Below are 22,691 nucleotides of genomic sequence, written 5' to 3'. Positions count from 1 at the left end.
CAAACATGGCAAAACCCCATCTCTACTAAAAATACAAAAACTAGCCGCCTGTGGTCACGCACACCTGCAATCTCAGCTACTTCGGAGGCTGAGGCACAAGAATTGCTTGAACCTGGGAGGCGGAGGTTGCAGTGAGCCAAGATTGTGCCACAGCACTCCAGCCCGGGCCACAGAGTGAGACTACGTCTCAAAAAAAAAAAAAAAAAAAAAATTAAAATTACCTGGTAATAGACTATAAATCTACATAGCATGAAAGCACACACATCAGCAAACTGCAGCATCGGGTGCAGACCCACCGCCCGCCCCTCCCCGGCCTCCACTCTGGGGCAACCAGGAAGGGTTCCGGTTCCTGCCCAGACTCTGTGTGGGGTGAGGGGCCTGCACCCCTCATGGGAGCTGCCCCCAGTGAGAGGATGTGGGCCCCGGACAAGACCCCCAGGAGTTCTAGATGCTTCCTTCTCTGGTCTACAGGTTTGAGCCACTCCTTGGGGCCTGTGCAGATGGAGGGAGAGAGGGCGCACATCAGTGCTGACTCTGAGCTACAGGAGCTTCCATCAAGTTCTTCAAGCAAAGAGGCAAATGCCCAGGGTTGACTTTTAAAATCAGAACTACTGAGTTCTTTTTTAAAGCAAATTTTTCCATCTTAAACATCAATGTGATACTTCTTACAGTATAATGTTAAAATATTTTTGAAAAAAAATCATTATCTGAAAAGCCAGAACTAGAAATTAGTGTTTCAGTTTTTGAAAAATAGAAAAAAAAGGTTAAATTCACAAGAAGCTAACAATGAAAGTGCCTGATACAAATAAATGACAAAAGCCAACATCACAGACTTTAAAAAGAATGACTTTGGGAGGTTGAGGTCACTTGAGGTCAGGGGTTGGAGACCAGCCTGAGCAACATAGCAAGACCCTATCTCTATAAAAAAAAAAGTTTTGAAATTAGCTGGGTGTGGTGGCTCATGCCTGTGGTTCAAGCTACTTGGGAGACAGAGGCAGGAGGATCACTTGAGCCAGGAGGCACCACTGGACTCCAGCCTGAGTGACAAAGCGAGACCCTGTCTATAGAAAACCTAAAATAGGCTGGGTACGGTGGCTCATGCCAGTAATCTCAGCACTTTGGGAGGACAAGGCAGGCAGATCATGAGGTCAAGAGTTCAAGACCAGCCTGAACAACATGGTGAAACCCCGTCTCTGCTAAAATTACGAAAATTAGCCAGGTGTGGTGGCACACACCTGTAATCCCAGCTACTAGGGAGGCTGAGGCAGGAGAATCACTTGAACCTGGGAGGCGGAGGTTGCAGTGAGCCGAGATCGCGCCACTGCACTCCAGCCTGGGCGACAGAGCCAGACTCTGTCTCAAAAACAGAAACAAAACCAAAAACAAACGAACAAACAAAAACCAAAAATAAGTAATGAAATAAAAACAGTGACTAAAAATCCAATTAAGACACAATCCAAATCTGATTTACAGTGATCCAGGCCTCACAAATGAAAATAATGATGCATGGGGCTTGTTTTAAAATGCTCAGCCCTCAGCCCGAAGAGAGAGGGGGACAAGCCAGGAGGGCAGGCGCTAAAGCAGCTGATACAGGCGAGGGCGACGGGCCTCTCATGAGTGATCCAACTCATGTGCACGTCTCACATTTTCCAAAGTTAAGGATTAAAAGAAAGTGTTGCCACCACAGCAGGTAGGTGACTCAATCCAGGCGGTGCTGGGAGCAGGTGGGTGGACTTGACCCAGGCGGTGCTGGGAGCAGGCCACAGGCAGGACACCAGAGCTGGGTGGGGAAAAATGCCCAGAGCCTCCAGACCCTCCTAGGGAACAGGCCCTGCTGTGGGGACTGCAGAGGTGCCCTGTCTACAGGCGCGCGTGTGTGGAGAAAGCATAAAGAGCACAGGTGCCAGAAACACGCCTCAGCTGACGGCCCCCAGGCCTGGGAGGGGCTGAATCTCACGGAGCTTGGCCCCCAAGGCTGGCTTTCTTCAGGTGGATGCTGGGTGCAGGGGATTCCTGTTGGGGCTTCATAACATGCATAAACTCGTGTATACTTTTGTGTACATACCAAGTCCTGTATAATGAATTTTTAAAATTATCACTGCCTTTTTTTTTTTTTTTTGAGACGGAGTCTCCCTTTGTCACCCAGGCTGGAGTGCTGTGGTGCGATCTCGGCTCACTGCAAGCCCCGCCTCCTGGGTTCACGCCATTCTCCTGCCTAAGCCTCCCGAGTACCTGGGACTACAGGTGCCCACCACCACGCCCGGCTAATTTTTTTGTATTTTTAATAGAGACGGGGTTTCACCATATTAGCCAGGATGGTCTCGATCTCCTAACCTCGGGATCCGCCTGCCTCGGCCTCCCAAAGTGCTGGGATTCCAGGCGTGAGCCACTGCGCCCGGCTGAAGGCAGCTTTTTAAAGAACAGGATCTGAGGGAGGCTTGGAGACAGAGTGTCCTGGGCTGGAGGTCCGGCTGGAAGGCAGCTTTTTAAAGAACGGGATGTGTTCGTTCTGTAGGTGAAAGGAGCTCAGTAAGTGCTTATATTGGGGCCCAAATACTGTTTGCCAGGAATGTATACACTCAGCCTCTGCAGTATGCTTTCCCTGCTTGAGGAAATTCTATCCTCCCACTGAAACTGAGATAAATTAAAATGTGTATATATATATATATATTTTTTTTTTTTTTTTTTTTTGAGTCAGAGTCTGGCTCTGTCCCCCAGGCTGGAGTGCAGTGGCACCATCTCGGCTCACTGCAAGCTCCGCCTCCCGGGTTCACACCATTCTCCTGCCTCAGCCTCCCGAGTAGCTGGGACTACAGGCGCCCGCCACCACGCCCTGCTAATTTTTTTGTATTTTTAGTAGAGACAGGGTTTCACTATGTTGGCCAGGATGGTCTGGAACTCCTGACCTCGTGATCCGCCCACCTTGGCCTCCCAAAGTGCTGGGATTACAGGCGTGAGCCACCGCGCCTGGCCAAATTAAAATGTATATTGTAATACCTATAGCAGTAAGAAAATAACAATTTTAAAGATACTGTTTAAAAATGTTCAACAGAAGAATTGAAGTGGTACACTAGAAAATACACATTTAACAGAAAAGGCAGTGAAAGAACAGAGGAGCAAAACATGAAACATAAACTGCAAATACAAACACAAATCCACTCACATTTATAATTACATTAAATATGAGATTAGGTTTTGCGCAGTGGCTCATGCCTATAATCCCAGCACTTTGGGAGGCCAAGGTGGGCGGGTTACTTGAGCCCAGGAGTTCAAGACCAGCCTGGCCAACATGGCAAAACCCTATCTCAACAAAAATTAGCCCGGCATGGTGGCGCATGCCTGTAATCCCAACTACCTGGGAGGCTGGGGCAGGAGAATCACTTGAACCCGGGAAGCAGAGGTTGCAGTGAGCCGAGATCGCAGCACTGCACTCCAGCCTGGGCAACAGTGCAACACTCCGTCTCACACACACACAACAACAACAAAAAAACCGGGCATGGTGGCGGGTGCCTGTAATCCCAGTTACTAGGGAGGCTGAGGGAGGAGTATTGCTTGAACCCGGGAAGCGGAGGTTGCACTGAGCTGAGACTGTGCCACTGCACTCCGGCCTGGGTGACAGAGACTCCACTTAAAAAAAAAAACACAACAAACAAAACGGCCGGCTGCAGTGGCTCACACCTATAATCCCAGCACCTTGGGAGGCCGAGGCAGGCGGATCACTTGAGGTCAGGAGCTCAAGACCAGCCTGACCAACATGGTGAAACCCTGTGTCAACTAAAAATACAAAAATTAGCCGGGTCTGGTGGCACACTCCTGCAGTCCCAGTTACTCGGGAGAATGAAGCACAAGAATCCCTTGAACCCAGGAGGTGGAGGTTGCAGTGAGCCGAGATTACGCCAGTGCACTCCAGCCTGGACAACAGAGTGATACTCTGTCTCAATTCAAAAAACGAAACAGGCCGAGTGCCAGTGCGGTGGCTCACACCTGTAATCTTAGAACTTTGGGAGGCTGAGGCGTGTGGATCACCTGAGGTCAGGAATTCGAGACCAGCCTGGCCAACATGGAGAAACCCCATCTCTACTAAAAATACAAAAATTAGTTGGACGTGGTGGCTCATGCCTGTAATCCCAGCTACTCAGGAGGCTGAGGAAGGGGAATCACTTGAACCCGGGACGTTGAGGTTGCAGTGGGCTGAGATCGCGCCACTGCACTCCAGCCTGGCGACAGAACGAGATTGTCTAAAAAAACAAAAACAAAAACAGAAACAAAAACAAGGCCGGGTGCGGTGGCTCACGCTTGTAATCCCAGCACTTTGGGAGGCTGAGGCGGGCGGATCACGAGGTCAGGAGATCGAGACCACGGTGAAACCCCGTCTCTACTAAAAAAAAAAAATACAAAGAATTAGCCGGGTGTGGTGGCGGGAGCCTGTAGTCCCAGCTACTCAGAGAGGCTGAGGCAGGAGAATGGCATGAACCCGGGAGGCGGAGCTTGCAGTGAGCCGAGATTGGACCACTGCACTCCAGCCTGGGCGACAGAGCGAGACTCTATCTCAAAACAAAAAACAAAAAACAAAAAACAAAAACAAAAACAAAAACAAAAAAAAGTAGATCAAACACTTTAATCAAGAGGCAGAGACTACTGCGGTGGCTCACACCTGTAATCCCACCACTTTGGGAGGCTGAGGCAGGTGAATCCCTTGAGATCAAGAGTTTGAGACCAGCCTGGCCAACGTGGTGAAACCCTGTCTCTATTAAAAATACAAAAATTAGCGGAGTGTGGTGGCGGGAGCCTGTAATCCCAGCTACTCGGGAGGCTGAGGTATGAGAATCACTTGAACCCAGGAGATGGAGGTTGCAGTGAGTGGAGATCGAGCCACTGCACTCCAGCCTGAGGGACAGGGCGAGACTCTGTCTAAAAAAAAAAAAAAAAAAGGCAGAGACTATCAGACTAGATTAAAACCTAAGATCCAAGCACATTCTGTCTCTAAGGGAATGCTTAAGAGCCAAGGACACAAATTAGAAGTAACAAGATGTTTGTTTATTTATGTATTTATTTATTTAAAAAATAGAAGCAGGGGCCGGGCGCGGTGGCTCACGCTTGTAATCCCAGCACTTTGGGAGGCCGAGGCGGGTGGATCACGAGGTCAGGAGATCGAGACCACAGTGAAACCCCGTCTCTACTAAAAAATACAAACAAATTAGCCGGGCGTGGTGGCAGGCGCCTGTAGTCCCAGCTACTCGGAGAGGCTGAGGCAGGAGAATGGCGTGAACCCAGGAGGCGGAGCTTGCAGTGAGCCGAGACTGCGCCACTGCACTCCAGCCTGGGTGACAGAGTGAGACTCCGTCTCAAAAAAAAAAAAAAAAAATAGAAGCAGGGTCTTGCTTTGTTGGCCAGGCTGGTCCTGGGCTCAAGCGATCCTCCCCTCTTGGCCTCCCAAAGTATTGGAATTACTGGTGTGGGCCACTGCACCCAGCCAAAAAAATGTTTTTTAAAAAGATGCAGGCTGGGCGCAGTGACTCATGCCTGTCATCCAGCACTTTGGGGGGCCAAGCAGGGGTGGAACACTTGAGTCCAAGCGTTCGAGACCAGCCTGGGCAACATGGCGAAACCCCGTCTCAACTAAAAATACAAAAAATTAGCTGGGCCTGGGGTGTGTATCTGTAGAGGCTGCAGTGAGTCAAGATCATGCCACTGCACCCCAGTCTGGATGACAGAGTGAAACTCTGTCTCAAAAATAAAAGATGCAAACATTAACCATAAGACAGGTGGAGTGTCTATACTACTATCAGAAAAGATAATTTTTTTTTTTTTTGAGATGGAGTCTCACTCTGTTGCCCAGGATGGAGTGCAGTGGAGCGATCTCGGCTTACTGCAACCTCCACCTCCCAGGTTCAAGCAATCCTCCTGCCTCAGCCCCCCTAGTAGCTGGGATTACAGGCACGTGCCACCACGCCAGGCTAATTTTTGTATTTTTAGTAGAGATGGGGTCTTACCATGTTGGCCAAGTTGGTCTCAAACTCCTGACAGGTGATCCACCTGCCTCAACCTCCCAAAGTGCTGGGATGACAGGCATGAGTCACTGTGCCCAGCTAGAAAAAATATATTTTAATATAAAAACTTCTATTGGCTGGTGTAGTGCCTCATGCCTATAATCCTAGCACTTTGGGAGGCTGAGATGGGAGGATCGCCCGAAGCTAGGAGATGGAGACCAGGTTGGTCAACATAGTAAGACCCCATCTCTGTAAGAAAAAAAAAAAAAATTAAAGAAATAAAAAATAAAAACTTACTGAGACAAAGAAGGATGTTTTATAATGATAAAAGAGCTAATTCATCAGGAATGATAATTATAAACTAAACATATATGCACCTAACAACAGAGTCCCAAAATAAATGAAGCAAAAACAGGCATAATTGCAGATAAAAACAGATAATTCGGCCAGGCATGGTGGCTCACGCCTGTAATCCCAGCACTTTGAAAGGAGGCCGAGGAGGGCAGATCACAAGGTCAGGAGATCGAGACCATCCTGGCTAACACAGTGAAACCCCGTCTCTACTAAAAATACAAAAAATTAGCCGGGCGTGGTGGCGGGCACCTGTAGTCCCAGCTACTCGGGAGACTGAGGCAGAAGAATGGCGTGAACCCGGGAGGCGGAGCTTGCAGTGAGCCGAGATGGTGCCACTGCACTCCAGCCTGGGTGACAGAGCGAGACTCTGTCTCAAAACAAAAACAAAAACAAAAACCAGATAATTCAACAGTAATAGCTGGAGAGTTCAACACTGCACTCTAAATAAGGGGTAGAACAAGCAGAGAAAATCAGCAAGAATATGAAAGAGTTGAACAATACTATCAACCAACCTGATATCTATCTCACACTCCATCCAACAGAGCAGAATATACAAGCAACACTCTCCATGATAAGACCAAACGCTAGGCCCTAACACAAATCTCAATAAATTTAAAGGTACTGAAAAATACTAAGTATGTTCTTGAACCACAATGTAATTAAAGTAGAAATTAATTATAAAGGTACATTTAAGAAATCCAGAAATATTTGAAATTAGCATACTTCTACTTCTTTTTTAGATCTACTCCTGAATCCAGCACACACTTCCAAATAACTCATAGGTCACAGAAAAAAATCACACGGCAAATATTTTCAACTGCATAAAATATTTGAACTGAATAAAGATGAAACACAGGCCGGGTGCCGTGGCTCACACTTGTAATCCCAGCAATTTGGGAGGCCGAAGCAGGCAGATCACTTGAGGCCAGAAGTTTGAGACCAGCCTGGGCAACATGGTGAAACCCTGTCTCTACTAAAAACATAAAAATTACCTGGGGGTGGAGGTGCATGCCTGTAATCCCAGCTACTCAGGAGGTTGAGGTAGGAGAATCACTTGAACCTGGGAGGCGGAGGTTGCAGTGAGCCGAGATCGTGCCACTGCACTCCAGCCTGGGCTACAGAGCAAAACTGTCTCAAAAAGAAAATAGAGGAGGAGGCAGAAGGGCACACTTCCCAATTGATTCGAAAGCCCAGTGTTGCTCTGACACCAAAATGAGACAAAGACATCACAGGAGAAAACACAGACCAGCATCTCTCATAAATATGAGAAAAAAAAACATCAAAAAGATTAGTAAAGCTGCCAGGCACAGTAGCTCATGCTTCTAAATCCCAGCACTTTGGGAGGCCAAGGTGGGCGGATCACCTGAGGGTCAGGATTTTGACACCAGCCAGGCCAACACGGTGAAACCCCATCTCTACTAAAAATACAAAAATTGGCCGGGCGTGGTGGCACATGCCTGTAATCCCAGCTACTCGGGAGGCTGAGGCAGAAGAATCGCTTGAACCCGGGAGGCAGAGGTTGCAGTGAGCCGAGATCGCACTACTGCACTTCAGCCTGGGCGACAGAACGAGACTCTGTCTCAAAAAAAAAAAAAAAAAAAGAGTGACTAAATGCTCCCAAGTACTCTGATTATGGTAGAAAAAGTTATACAATCCTGAACTACCGTTTCTAGCCTACAAAATTTATCTTGAATTTCTGTGGAGCGGAGGGCTGAATAATAGAGGAACTGTGGACAGTCTCTTGCGTGGCTGTGCAGGGGTGTGGAGGGCTGGGAAGCGCTGACCAGCAGCCCTCAGGGTTTCCAGCCACCACCTGTGGGGCCTCACATGAGAGCACTACCTGGCCATGGCACATGTGAGCCTTCTGCAAGGTCTTCACGGAGCCAGGCAGGAGCCCCGGATTCCCAGAGGGAGGGACAGGGAGAGGAGTCAGGCGTGGTCTGAGGCACCAGGACCACAAGGGGACGGAGGGCCACCCAGGGGTCTTCGTAGCGAGGGAGGAGGTGGGGGCACTGGGCGTGGTGCAGGTGAGACCTACCTTGCGCTGGCAGAAGGTGGAGCAGTAGTTGACCTTGTGGCAGCCCGTGCACTCGCTCATAGCCTCCCGGCCACAGTTAACGCAGGATTGCTGCAAAAAGGACACAAGAGGCCGGTCAGTGACGTGGCCACGGAGAGCCCCTGAGACGCCGGGGACAGAGGCAGGTGCAGACGGGAGGCCCCGAGGTCTCCGGTCTCCCCATTGGACTTTTTTTTTTTTTTTTTGAGACGGAGTCTCGCTCTGTCCCCCAGGCTGGAGTGCAATGGCGCGATCTCGGCTCACTGCAACCTCCGCCTTCTGGGTTCAAGCAATTCTCCTGCCTCAGCCTCCTGAGCAGCTGGAGTTAGAGGTGCCTGCCACCACGCCCAGCTAATTTTTATATTTCTAATTTTTGTATTTTTAGTTGAGACAGGGTTTCACCATGTTGGTCAGGCTGGTCTTGAACCCCTGACCTCGTGATCCACCTGCCTCGGCCTCCCAAAGTGCTGGGATTACAGGCGTGAGCTACTGCGCCCAGCCCCCATTGGACTCTTGACTGGGCCTCCGCCCCAGTGCTGCTCAGAACATTCTCATCACCTCCAGAATCAGCTCTTTTCTGGCCTCAGTGCAGTTTGCCCCCTACATTCATTCACTGGAAGATCAGCATGGGCCAGGAGCAGTGGCTCACACCTGTAGTCCCAGGACTTTGGGCAGCCGAGGCAGGCGGATCACCTGAGGTCAGGAGTTCAGCACAGCCAACGCTGCAAAACCCCATCTCTAATAATAATACAAAAATTAGCTGGGTGTGGTGGTGGCCGCCTGTAATCCCAGCTACTTGGGAGGCTGAGGTGGGAGAATCACTTGCACCCGGGAGGTGGAGGTTTCAGTGAGCCGAGATCACACTACTGCACTCCAGCCTGGGTGACAGAGCGAGACTCTTGTCTCAAAAAAAAGGGAAATCAGGACCGGATGGGGTGGCTCGTGCCTGTAATCCCAGCACTTTGGGAGGCTGAGGTGGGCAGATCACGAAGTTAGGAGATCGAGACCATCCTGGCTAACACAGTGAAACCCTGAGATCGCACCACTGCACTCCAGCCTGGGTGACAGAGCAAGACTGTCTCAAAAAACAAAAACAAAAACAAACAAAAAAAACAAAGGGAAATCAGCATGGAAATCTTTCTCCAAACTCCAAGGAGCTTCACTCCAGCCAGGCCAGCACAGAAAATCAAACTCAGGAGTCCACCGCTCCCAGCACTCCTGAGCAGGGCTGTGGGCGTCAGCCTGGGCGCACCGTGGCAGGCGTGTGTCCCAAACGGCTGCGGCGGTGCCACGGCCAACACCCCCACCGCCCACCCGAGCCGGTTTCTGTGGTGGATTGAAAAGATGACACCAGAGGTTTGTATACTTTCTCCTGGAATTACATTATTGGAGCTTTTCTTTTTAATCAGCACATAGGTCACATGCTGTCAATGATTAATGTTTGCAGCATGACTAATGTGCTTGACAGTTGTGAGCTCCGCCGTCAATGCTCTCTGAGACGGAGAAGACCACCAGGCCTAGGAGAGGCCTTGGCGCCGCGACCCACACGCCCGGTAAGCGCTCAGATCATCCGCAGGTGCTGCGGGAGGGGCCGTGACCAGTGGGTGAGTGGCAGCGTATGTGAGCACCACAGGAAACGACTCCAGCGCGGCCACACGGCTCCTGCACGCGTGCAGACCTGCTCCGAGGTTCTGCTCTGATGCTTGCCTCCCGTCTTTGCAAACGTGATCTTTAACATTTTCCCAGTTGTAAGACATTCAGAGCTCCAACATTCAGTCACTCACTTCAGAAAACAGGAGCATTAGGAGGAATTTTGGTGCTAATTTAGGTTGCCCCCTGCCTCTACTTTATTATTATTTTTTGAGATGGAGTCTCACTCTGTCGCCAGGCTGGAGTGCAGTGGCACGATCTCAGCTCACTGCAACCTCTGCCTCCCGGGTTCAAGTGATTCTCCTGCCTCAACCTCCCAAGTAGCTGAGACTACAGGTGCCCGCCACCACACCTGGCTAATTTTTTTTTTTTTTTTTAAGTAGAGACAGGGTTTCACCATGTTGGCCAGGATGGTCTCGATCTCTTGATCTCATGATCCACCTGCCTTGGCTTTCCAAAGTGCTGGGATTACGGGCTTGAGCCACTGCACCCAGCCTTTTATTTATTTATTTATTCATTTTTGAGACAAAGTCTCGCTCTGTTGCCCAGGCTGGAGTGCAGTGGCGCAATCTTGGCTCATTGCAACCTCCACCTCCTGGGTTCAAGTGATTCTCGTGCCTCAGCCTCCCCACAGCTGGGACTACAGGCACGGACCACCACGCCTGGCTAATTTTTTTGTACTTTTAGTACAGATGGGGTTTCACCATATTGGTCAGGCTGGTCTTGAACTCCTGACCTCAAATGATCCACCTGAGTCGGCCTCCCAAAGTGCTGGGATTACAGGCAGGAGCCACCACGCCTCGCCTGTGCCTCTACTTTAAATGATAAAATTTTTTTTTTTTTTTTTTTTTTTTGAGATGGAATCTCGCTCTGTTGCCCAGGCTGGAGTGCAGTGGCACGATCTCAGCTCACTGTAACCACCACCTCCCAGGTTCAAGCAATGCTTCCAACTTAGCCTCCCAAGTAGCCGGGATTATAGGCGCTCGCCACCATGCCTGGCTAATTTTTGTATTTTTAGTAGAGACGGGGTTTCGCCCTGTTGGCCAGACTGGTCTCAAACTCCTGACCTCAGGTATCTGCCTGCCTTGGCCTCCTAAAATGCTGGGATTACCAGCATGAGCCACCGCGCCTGGCCGACAAAATATTTCTTAAAAAGTCTGTAACCACAGAGAAGTTTCTCGAAGGAGAACACAGCTTCTGTAGGCTTTATTAACATCCTGGGTTGCTCCGTGGATGGCCAGGCCAGGCAGGACCCTGGTCCAGCCCCTCACAGACAGAGGTCAGGTGGGGTGGGAGGCTGGCGGGAGCGTGGTCACTGTCCCGGGGAGCGGCCCCCACGCTGAGAAGGGCGCAAGGCTCCGTGTCCAGCAGTCCCTGAGCACCACACACCAGGACGTCCTGTACTTGCCACCCAGCATAGTTCCTGGAGGACAGCACCCCTGAACTGAACGGGAAGCCTGTCCTGTTGCCTCACAGGCGCCTCTTCGGCCTCAGCTGGGACTTTCAACTGCTTGGGCCTTTCGCAGTACGCCCTTTGCAAAACTTTTTTCTTTAAAAAAAAAAAAAAACTAAAAAATAACGCTCTAGGAAGGTTAGAAGGAGCTTTGGGGTCTGAATTAGAGTCAGAGGCAGTAGCATGAACTCATGTTCTCTTCACAGATACAGAAGTGGCTGCGGAGATGTTCATACACACAGGTGACACCCTCGTCCCTGCTCTGCAGCTGAACAGGTGACACCCTCTCCCTGCTCTGCAGCTGAGGGCCTCCAAGTGACAACATCCCAGCAACATCGGACCCACCTGGCACCCACTTGGCACCCAGGCCTCACTAAGACTCTCCAATAAAAGGACCCGGGGCTTCTTGGAGAAGGGGCTGATTCCCGGGCCAGGGCAGTGAATGCAGGAGGAGCCTGGAGCACCCTGCAGTGCCAGGAAGTCAGGACATGCCCCGAAATGAAAAGTCTGTTGATGGGGGTGCATCAGGGGACCCAGGAGCCGACGGCAGGAGCTCCCTAGGGCCAAGGACAGACAGTGTGATTCACAAAAGAGTAGTGTTGCATTCTAGCTCAGAGTTTAAAACATATATAAAATGAGCCCATCCTGATACAAACAAATGATCAAATAAATAAAGTCCAAACTATTCCGGATCCTCCGCTGTCTAGGAGAAGCCCCCCACGGCCATGGACTTGCTCCCTGACTAAATGTGCAAAGGGAGAAGCAATCCTGTCACCAAGGAAACACCTGCAGACACCTGACTCTGGTGAGGAAGGTCAGAGCTGTCTGTAATGTCACTTGGATGTCAGGGACGCCACAGTGGGGTGAGACAGGCGGCGGCACCCCTCCCTGAAACCTGTCGTCCACCCCCACGAGAAAGCACAAGACAAGCCTGGATCAGGGCACCTGGACAAACTGCCTGGCCAGGCCCTCTCAGAACTGCAGGGCATGGAAGACAAGGAAAGACTGAGAGACAGTCACAGGCCTGAGGGTGCTGGGCAAATGGTGCATGGGAGGCCGTCTCCCACAGGTGGCAGCGGGGACAAGGTCCTAGAGCAGAAACAGGACGTTGACAGTGAAATTCAAAGTCTGGAGTTCACAGTGACACCCAGCGCTGGTTTCTCAGCTACAACAGCCATGCCCTGTGGGCTTAGAAGTTACAGAGGGGAGGCTGCGGAGTGGCAGAAGGGACCCTCTGTGCTCACTTTGCCACTTTTCTGTAAACCTAAAATTATCCCGAAATACGTTTATTTTTAAAAATAACCTTTCATTAGCCGGGCACGGTGGCTCACACCTGTAATCCCACCAATTTGGGAGGCCGAGTCAGGCGGATCACGAGGTCAGGAGATCGAGACCATCCTGGCTAACACAGTGAAACCCTGTCTCTACTAAAAATACAAAAAAATTAGCCAGGCGTGTTGGCAGGTGCCTGTAGTTCCGGCTACTCGGGAGGCTGAGGCAGAAGAATGGCGTGAACCCAGGAGGCGGAGCTTGCGGTGAGCTGAGAACGCGCCACTGCACTCCAGCCTGGGTGACAGAGCGAGACTCCGTCTCAAAAAAAAAAAAAAAAAAAAAACATTCATTACTGCGGAAGAGGTGAGTGTGCGTTGCAGAAGGTTAGGACAAGAAACTGTGTTTCTGCAGCCAAGGACATCGACAAGTCCCATTCTGCGCTTTCAGGAAACCGTCAGGAAATCACAGGACTGCGGATGGCACAGAGGGCAGAAGTGCCCAGGCCTGCCCGGGCGCCCCGAGAAGCTCATGCTGCCAAGCAGCTGGCATTGCCATTGGCATTCAGAATTCTCTGGGCCGCGGGCGGGCAGACGAGGAGACTGCAGCAGAGCACCCTGTGGGGAGTCCTGCCCGAGCAGCGGGTCTGGCCCCTCAGTAGACTGCGAAGGGGTTTCCTGGCCTGCCTTCCCTGCTGCAGGGGCCCCCCATCTGCACATCACACAACAGGAACACACCTACCTTTGGCAACACAATAGTTGCTGTACTTTGGTCCAGGTGGAAAAAAGCCTTGTGAATCACATATGCTGGTTTCATTATAATTGATTTTTAAATTAGACGAATTACAGATGACAGAGCCACTCCTTTAGAAACAGCCAACCAAGAGTAAGACCATAAGATCACATACAAAATGCCTATTAATTTCTAACTATCAAAGAATAAGTTAATAATGTATTCATTATTCTTTCTGCAAATAAAACTAAGTCTAACTTGAAAACCTAGATACTGGCCAGGCACGGTGGCTACACCTGTAATCCCAGCACTTTGGGAGGCCGAGGCAGGAGCATCGCTTGAGCCCAAGAGTTTAAGGCCAGCCTGGGTGACATGGCAAAACCCTGTCTCTACAAAAACAAAAAAAAAACAAAAATTAGCTGGGCATGGTGGCATGCACCTCTCAGCTACTAGAGAGGCTGAGGTGGGAGGATTGCTTGAGCCTGGGAGATGGAGGTTGCAGTGAGCGGAGGTCGCACCAGTGCACTCCAGCCTGGGTGACAGAGGGAGAACATGTCTCAAATGATAAAAAAATAATGAAAAAGAAAACCTAGACACACCCCAGATGGAGCTGAGGCTGTGGTTGGAGGCAGCCTGGTGGACTGTGTATCTCACGAGGAGTGCTTTCTTTACGACTTATTCTTAGAGGATGTGAACGCTGCCAGGAGCCTCGATGGAGCCAACTCCATGTCACCATCACACCTGAACCAACTGGGGCCACAGGCCCACTGTGCACAGGGGACTCCACCTGCTTCAGGGGCCAGGTGATTGGAGGGCGAGTTGGACTCGGGGTTCAGAGCCGCTGGGAGAACCCTGAGTAGCCTTTGCAGATCCGCTCCTGGGTCTAGTCCCAGAGGCTCCTTTCCCAGCACTGCAGTGAGTTCAGGTGAAGCAGCCACCTAATTCCACAGGCCTGGCCTCCTCTGGAGAGACGGAGCAGGAGAGGGGAGAGTGAGCAAGAAGCCGGTGGTAGACGGGGCTTCAGGAGAACCTGCTGGACCCTGAGGCCGTGAACTGGAAGCTGGGGAGTCCCAGCGTCACCCTGCATGGAGGCTGAAATACAAAGTCCCCAACACAGGGCAGGTGGGGCCAGGCGGGGCTTGGGCAGGCGGGGCCCAAGGGGCTGCTGCTGCTCACCCTTGAGGTCTGTCCCCAGGACCACTGTGGCTTCACCAATGCCCACCATGGGGCAGGGGGCTCCCCATGACTGTGTCCTGTGAGAGCGCAGCAGCTCAGCTTAAAAGTAAGAGAAATACGGCCGGGTGTGGTGGCTCATGCCTATAATCCCAGCGCTTTGGGAGGCTGAGGCGGGCGGATCACAAGGTCAGGAGTTCGAGACCAGCCTGGCCAATATGGTAAAACCCTGTCTCTACTAAAAATACAAAAATTAGCTGGGCGTGGTGGCAGACACCTGTAGTCCCAGCTACTTGGGAGGCTGAGGCAGGAGAATCGCTTGAACCTGGGAGGCAGAGGTTGTCGTGAGCTGAGATCGGGTCACTGCACTCCAGCCTGGGAGACAGAGCGAGACTCCGTCTCAAAAAAAAAAAAAAAAAAAAAAGTAAGAGAAATGCAAATTAGACTGGATTACTCTCCCTCGAGGAAGCAACTGAAATAAGAGAAAACCCTCAAAAAATCAAGCAGGTTTATCTGAAAGCTGAGCCGCACACGTAAGGAGATCAAAGGATTAGTCTAATAGCATCCTTTTGAGCTGGGACAGAGTTTGCCGTTTCTATGAAATGACCATGATACAGATCTCTGAGGAAGCATCGGGCAAAATCAAATTTACAACCTGTCCCTGCCCCTGCCCCCAAAAGCCCACACACCTCATCCCGCTGGTCAGGCAGGGTCCCACTGAAGTGGGACTGCAAAGCCACCTCTGTGCTTTTCCCAGCCTGCCCCGCCAGTGCTGCCTCACCCCGTCCTGGGCACCTTTTCCCAGCCTGCCCCGCCAGTGCTGCCTCACCCCGTCCCGGGCACCTTTTCCCAGCCTGCCCCGCCAGCACCGCCTCACCCCGTCCCGGGCACCTGGCCGCCCCTCCCACCACCACACCCCCGGCTCCCTCGGGAGACTACAAGGCTGCATTTCCGTGGGCTTCCACGCTGCCAGGGGTGCTCCGAAGAGTTCCCTGGGGACACGGGGACGGCGGGCTGCTCCCAAGTATCCCAAAGACACCAGCAACCCTCGCTCACTCGGCCACGGCAGGACATTGGTCCAGCTTTGGAATCTGACCTTTGATGCAGAACAGGTGACTACGCTGTCTTGGGTCTCGCCAGGCCCATTTGGCTCACGTGAGTGTTAGGCGGACACTGCAGAACAAGGCAGGCAAAAGCCCTCATCTACAAAAGCCCCATACCTGGACTTCAAGGAAATGTCACTGAAACACAAGCCCCTCTCGGTGCTGCTTGTGGTACTGGCGGCCTTACAGTGTCGGGAGAGGCCCCGCGGGGAAGCGGGTGCTCTGGGGTCTGGCTCCATCCTTCCAGATCCCCAGGCACAGAGGCGCCATCCAGGTACAGCACAGACCTATTTCTGAGCTTCCTAGGAGTCAATGACATTGTTATTTACTGTCCAACTTACGTATTCTTCTCCCTTTCATACCCTTCTGTGCTGTACTATATTTAACACTTTAAAAGTAAGTTAGGGAGACTGGAGAAAGCCTGAGAGAGAGCTACTAGAAACGGGGACAGACTGGAGGAACGGGGTTTGCGCTCAGGGCAGCATGGCCAACAAGCTGAGGCCAGGGCAGTGAGTCCAAGACCCTGCAGCCACTCGGCTTCCACTGGACACTGTGCCCTTGACAGCCAAGGGCATCTGCTCTTCTGCCTTGTCGAATCTCTGCAGAGCTCATTACATACACACGAATGCAGATTTCCCATGGTTAAAACTGGCAACAATCCCCTTAATAGCTTCAGCTGGGCTACATTTGATTTTTTTTTTTTTTTTAATTCCAGATAAAAGGCCAGGCACGGAGGCTCATGCCTGTAATCCCAGCACTTTGGAAGGCCGAGGCAGGTGGATAACCTGAGGTCAGGGGTTCAACACCAGCCTGGCCAACATGGTGAAACACCGCGTCTACTAAAAATACAAAAATTAGCCAGGTGTGGTGGCAAGCGCCTGTAACCCCACCTACTTGGGAGGCTGAGGCAGAAGAATCACTTGAACCTGGGAGGCACAGGTTGCAGTGAGCTGAGATTGCACCACTGCACTCCAGCCTGGGCAACAAGAGTGAAACTCCGTCTCAAAAACAAACATTCCAGATAGAATGTGGAAGCGGCAGCATCAGGCCTGCCCTCCCACTGCTGGAGGCACGGCTGCTCTGTCAGGCTGCTCATGAGCAAGGCTTCCTCATTCCCACACATGGACCTTTCCATTCAGAGACAGCAGTGTCTGCCTTTCAAACCCTTCCTTTCCAGCACTAATTACAAATAACAATTTAATGGCACAAAGCAAGCTTGTCCAACCCATGGCCCGTGGGCCGCATGCAGCCCAGGATGGCTTTGCATGAGGCCCAACACACATTCGTAAACTTTCTTAAAACATCATGGGCCGGGCGCAGTGGCTCACGCCTATAATCCCAACACTTTGAGAGGCCGAGGTGGGCGGATCACCTGAGGTCAGGAGTTCAAGATCAGCCTGGCCAACATGGCAAAATACAAAAACTAGCTGGGTGCAGTAGTGCACACCTGTAATCCCACTTACTCAAGAGGCTGGAGCAAGAGAATCACTTGAACCCAGGAGGCAGAGGTTGTGTGTGGTGAGCCGAGATCACGCCACTGCACTCCAGCCTGGGCGACAGAGCAAGATTCCGTCTCATAAAACAAAAAAAATTATGAGATTTTTAATGTGTGGCCCAAGAGAATTCCTCTTCTTCCAGTGTGGCCCAGGGAAAAGATTGGACACCCCGGCATAAAGCCTTCCTCCCATTCTGCAGTGGCGTGGGATCAGGGAACGGAAACTCATTTTCACCCTACTGTTGTGGGGAACCATTCAGTACTTCCTACAGGGCAGGAGGACGCCAACATGCGACCACCTTCCTCCCCTCGCCAACTTCCAACTCCCGCCCGGCCCAGGCGACCCCAGGCTCCCGGAGGCCGCTCCGCGCTGCTGTTGCCGCAGGCTGAAGTGACACAGGTTTAGAGGCCCCTCCTTGTAGGACTTCTGAGCCTCACCCCCGAGCCCTCATAAGATACCTGTGGGGCTGATCTCAAAGAAATCTCCACATCTAATTCAGAACCATCATCTCACCAGGACCCAGCGGCCCTGCTCCTGCCTGGGTGCTGTAGCCATGATGGCACCACAATGGTCCAAGTGACCACCACCTTTGCTAGAACGGCTTCATGCATACAGAACCAGGCACAACCACGTCTCCAAGTGCCCGTGACTGTTCACCATGTCAACCCTCAGCAGGGCAGCAGGGGACAGCGGCACCATGAATCTCTCCTCAGGCAAGTGACCGTGCCATACCCCCAGGGGGCACGATGCCCATTCCCAGCCTCCCTAAGCACAACTGCCGTCCTGATGCTCTGAAAGGGATGATATCTTGCTTTTTACTACTGGCCTGGGGGCCAGAAGCAGGGGCTCAGGCCTAGAGTCCCAGCACTCTGGGAGGCTGACTCGGCGAATACCTTGAGACCAGGTGTTCAGGACCAGCCTCGGCAACATAGCGAGATCCTGTCTCTATAAAAAAAACAAAACCTAGCTGGGCGTGGTGGCTTCCGTCTGTAATCCCAGCACTTTGGGAGGCCAAGGAGAGTGGATCACCTGAACTCAGGGGTTGAAAACCAGCCTGGCTAATAGGGCGAAACCCCATCTGTACTAAAAATACAAAAATTAGCCAGTCGTGGTGGCGCATGCCTGTAATTCCAGCCACTCAGGAGACTGAGGCAGGAGAATCGCTTGAACCCGGGAGGCGGAGGTTGCAGTGAGCCGAGATCCTGCCACTGCACTTCAGCCTGGGTGACAGAGTGAGACTCAACAACAACAAAAAAGGACTGCCTCTGGAGTGAATACCAGGCTTTTGGCCTTTCCTCTCCCATCGCCTCAGCGACTGCCGCTGGAGTGATAACCAGGCTTTTGGCCCCTCCGCCTCTATCTCCTCAGTGACTGCCTCTGCAGTGAACACCAGGCTTTTGGCCTTTCCTCCTCCATGTCCTCAGCGACTGCCTCTGCAGTGAATATCAGGCTTTTGGCCTTTCCTCCTCCATCTCCTCAGTGGTTTTTCTTGTGAAGGTCTGGTCTGCTGGGCTCTAGGAGATGGCCACCTCACGGAAAGCACTGTGGTCCTGTCTGCTAGCATGGCTTCCCGAAGTTATACGTTCATTTATTTAAGATGTCTCAAGAAAATGGACAAAATAGGGCCTGGTGTGGTGGCTCACGCCTATAATCCCAGCTCTTTGGGAGGCTGAGGTGGGCGGATCACGTGAGGTTGGGAGTTCGAGACCAGTCTGACCGACATGAAGAAACCCCGTCTCTACTAAAAATACAAAAATTAGCCGGGCATGGTGGCACATGCCTGTATTCCCAGCTACTCAGGAGGCTGAGGTAGAAGAATCCCTTGAACCCAGGAGGCAGAGGTTGCTGTGAGCCAAGATCACGCCATTGCACTCCAGCCTGGGCAACAAGAGTGAAAATCTGTCTCAAGAAAAAAAGAAAAAAAAAAAAGAAAAAAGTTCACTTTTGTAGCCACCAGAGAAAAGAAAAAAAAAAGAAAATGAAACCCACTGTGTCTGGGCCACCCTGCAGGAGTGTGAAGCAGCGTCCACCCCAAGCCATGGCCCTGAGAGGAGGAAGACAGAAAGGGTATCACATTCGGAGCCTCTAAGTCCTGACTCCAGCTATTCACACCGAGAGGAGGAAGACAGGGCGTCACACTCGGTCATTCTAAGTCCTGGCTCAGCTATTCACACCGAGAGGAGGAGGACAGGGCGTCACACTCAGAGCCTCTAAGTCCTGGCTCAGCTATTCCCACTGAGAGGAGAAGGACAGGGGGTCACACTCAGTCACTCTAAGTCCTGACTCAGCTATTCCCACTGAGAGGAGAAGGACAGGGCATCACACTTGGACCCTCTAAGTCCTGACTCAGCTATTCACACTGACAGGAGGAGGACAGGGCATCACACTCGGACCCCCTAAGTCCTGACTCAGCTATTCAACTAATGGCTTTACGAATGACACGTCCGATACACAGCTTTAGAGAAAGGGAACACATCGCTTCTAACACTTCCTGACATTTCTTCTAACTCCTGACATTTTCAGAAGCACGGGATGTTCACTGCAACAGCTGCTTCCAGCCGAGAAAGGGGCCGCCCTTTCTAACTTTTTAAAAGGCTTAGCTGTCTACCAAACGGGATTTTAAGGATAAAGGGATTTCATGCCACATTTCTTTCATAGAAATACATAAAATTACAAATAAAATTCAAAGCCCAGCCTTTCAGGGCAGGGACCCAGGTGATGCAGCGGCATCAGATGCTCTGGCTGCCAAATGAGCAGGGGAGAGAGGCAGCCAGGTGACATAGCAGGGACAGGTGACGTAGCAGGGACAGGTGACGTAGCAGGGAGATGTAGCCAGGATGGCTTCTCCCGGAGGCAGCCCCAGGCCACCAGACATGGGTGGCCACACCATGGTAGCAGGCTGCAGTCACCCTGGCCAGAGCTGACAAAGTGGCTGGAAAATGAGGGGAGAAACTCTAGAAAGGAGCAGGCACAGAGACAGGACATCCCCGTCCAGCACATAAACGCTCCCCACGTCCCTGTCTGACCCTGAGCTGATGACACAGCGTCCCCAGGGGCCCAGCAGAAATGGACGGCTGAAGACCGAGAACACTGAGCAGAGACCGTGGCTGCTGCTCCCCACCTGAAAGAGTCTGGAGTTTGAACCTTCACAAGTTAGAGGCTGAAAAACACCACGGGCTTCCCAGGAACATCCAGAAAAACCACATCTTCGCAGATCCAAGACTAAGCATGTGTTAGGCCGAAGAAAAAGCCAGACAGACCTGCCCTAACAGCATCGACACTGAGCCTCTTCAGGGTGATCCACAGGAATTCAGCCTGCGAGAACGAAGCCCAACACTCTTCAGGGGAAGACAACAGAATCCAACAGAATTCAGTCTCTACCATATAAACAGTATATAAACTAAAATTCCAACAGACAATCAGGAAGTACTGGACGTGTGAAGAAGGGTAACAGGATCCATGCTGAAGGGAAAAAATAGCCAAAAGAAGTAGATCCTGAGGCTGGGCACAGTGGCTCACACCTGTAATCCCAGGCGGGCAGATCACGAGATCAGGAGATTGTGAACATCCTGGCTAACACAGTGAAACCTCCTCTCTACTAAAAATACAAAAAATTAGCCAGGCGTGGTGGCATGCACCTGTAGTCCCACCTACTTGGGAGGCTGAGGCAGGAGAATCACTTGAACCCGGGAGGCAGAGGTTGCAGTGAGCTGAGATCGTGCCACTGCACTCCAACCCTGGGCGACAGAGCAAGATTCTGTCTCAAAACAAAACAAAACAAAGTATTAGCCAGGTGTGGTGGTGCACACTTGTAGTCCCATCTACTTGGAAGGCTGAGGCAAGAGGATCGCTTGAACCTGGGAGGTGGAGCTTGCAGTGAGCTGAGATCGTGTCACTGCACTCTAGCCTGGGGAGCAAGACTCCGTCTCCAAAAATAAAAAAATAAAAAAATAAAGAGGGTGGAGCCAAGATGGCCGAATAGGAACAGCTCCGGTCTACAGCTCCCAGCCTGAGCGACACAGAAGACGGGTGATTTCTGCATTTCCGTTTGAGGTACCGGGTTCATCTCACTAGGGATTGCCAAACAGTGGGTGCAGGACAGTCGGTGCAGCGCACTGTGTGTGAGTCAAAGCAGGGCGAGGCATTGCCTCACTCGGGAAGCGCAAGGGGTCATGGAGTTCCCTTTCCTAGTCAAAGAAAGGGGTAACAGACGGCACCTGGAAAATCGGGTCAGTCCCACCCTAATACTGCGCTTTTCCAACGGGCCTGGAAAACGGCACACTAGGAGATTGTGTCCCACACCTGGCTCGGAGGGTCCTATGCCCACGGAGTCTCGCTGATTGCTAGCACAGCAGTCTGAGATCAAACTGCAAGGCTGCAGCGAGGCTGGGGGAGGGGCGCCTGCCATTGCCCAGGCTTGCTTAGGTAAACAAAGCAGCCAGGAAGCTCGAACTGGGTGGAGCCCACCACAGCTCAAGGAGGCCTGCCTGCCTCTGTAGGCTCCACCTCTGGGGGCAGGGCACAGACAAACAAAAATTCAGCAGGAACCTCTGCAGACTTAAATGTCCCTGTCTGACTGACAGCTTTGAAGAGAGTAGTGGTTCTCCCAGCACACAGGTGGAGATCTGAGAACGGACAGACTGCCTCCTAAAGTGGGTCCCTGACCCCCGAGCAGCCTAACTGGGAGGCACCCCCCAGTAGGAACAGAATGACACCTCACTCGGCCGGGTACTCCTCTGAGACAAAACTTCCAGAGGAACTATCAGACAGCTGAATTTGTGGTCTCACGAAAATCCGCTGTTCTGCAGCCACCACTGCTGACACCCAGCCAAACAGGGTCTGGAGTGGACCTCTAGTAAACTCCAACAGACCTGCAGCTGAGGGGCCTGTCTGGTAGAAGGAAAACTAACAAACAGAAAGGACATCCACACCAAAAACCCATCTGTACATCACCATCATCAAAGACCAAAAGTAGATAAAACCACAAACATGGGGAAAAAACAGAGCAGAAAAACTGGAAACTCTAAAAAGCAGAACACCTCTCCTCCTCCAAAGGAACACAGTTCCTCACCAGCAACGGAACAAAGCTGGACAGAGGATGACTTTGATGAGTTGAGAGAAGAAGGCTTCAGACGATCAAACTACTCTGAGCTACGGGAGGAAATTCAAAACAATAGCAAAGAAGTTAAAAACTTTGAAAAAAAATTAGATGAATGGATAACTAGAATAACCAATGGAGAGAAGGGCTTAAAGGAGCTGATGGAGCTGAAAGCCAAATTTCGAGAACTACGCGAAGATTGCAGAAGCCTCGGTAGCAGATGCGATCAACTGGAAGAAAGGGTATCGCTGATGGAAGATGAAATGAATGAAATGAAGCGAGAAGGGAAGTTTAGAGAAAAAAGAATAAAAAGAAAT

At 51.4% G+C, this 22,691-nt stretch overlaps 1 protein-coding gene across 2 annotated transcripts in view; it reads right to left on the bottom strand.

Annotated features, from left to right (window-relative positions):
• DEAF1 (DEAF1 transcription factor) overlaps window positions 1-22,691 on the bottom strand; it is a 61,140-nt gene that overhangs the window by 1,829 nt on the left and 36,620 nt on the right. Inside the window, exons 9-10 of one of the 2 annotated variants that reach the window (XM_030801563.1) lie at window positions 9,052-9,093; window positions 8,383-8,472 (exon numbers count right to left, since the gene is read on the bottom strand). In XM_030801563.1, coding sequence (XP_030657423.1) covers window positions 8,383-8,472; window positions 9,052-9,093 — 132 coding nt within the window. The remainder of the gene's footprint in view (window positions 1-8,382; window positions 8,473-9,051; window positions 9,094-22,691) is intronic. The other variant, XM_030801562.1, reaches the window with a different exon arrangement.

The sequence above is a fragment of the Nomascus leucogenys genome, chromosome 21 (genome assembly GCF_006542625.1).
Source record: "Nomascus leucogenys isolate Asia chromosome 21, Asia_NLE_v1, whole genome shotgun sequence".
Lineage (NCBI taxonomy): Eukaryota > Metazoa > Chordata > Mammalia > Primates > Hylobatidae > Nomascus > Nomascus leucogenys.
The sequence above is the reverse complement of the archived record's forward strand: the minus strand, read 5'-3'. Positions and strand labels throughout refer to the sequence as shown.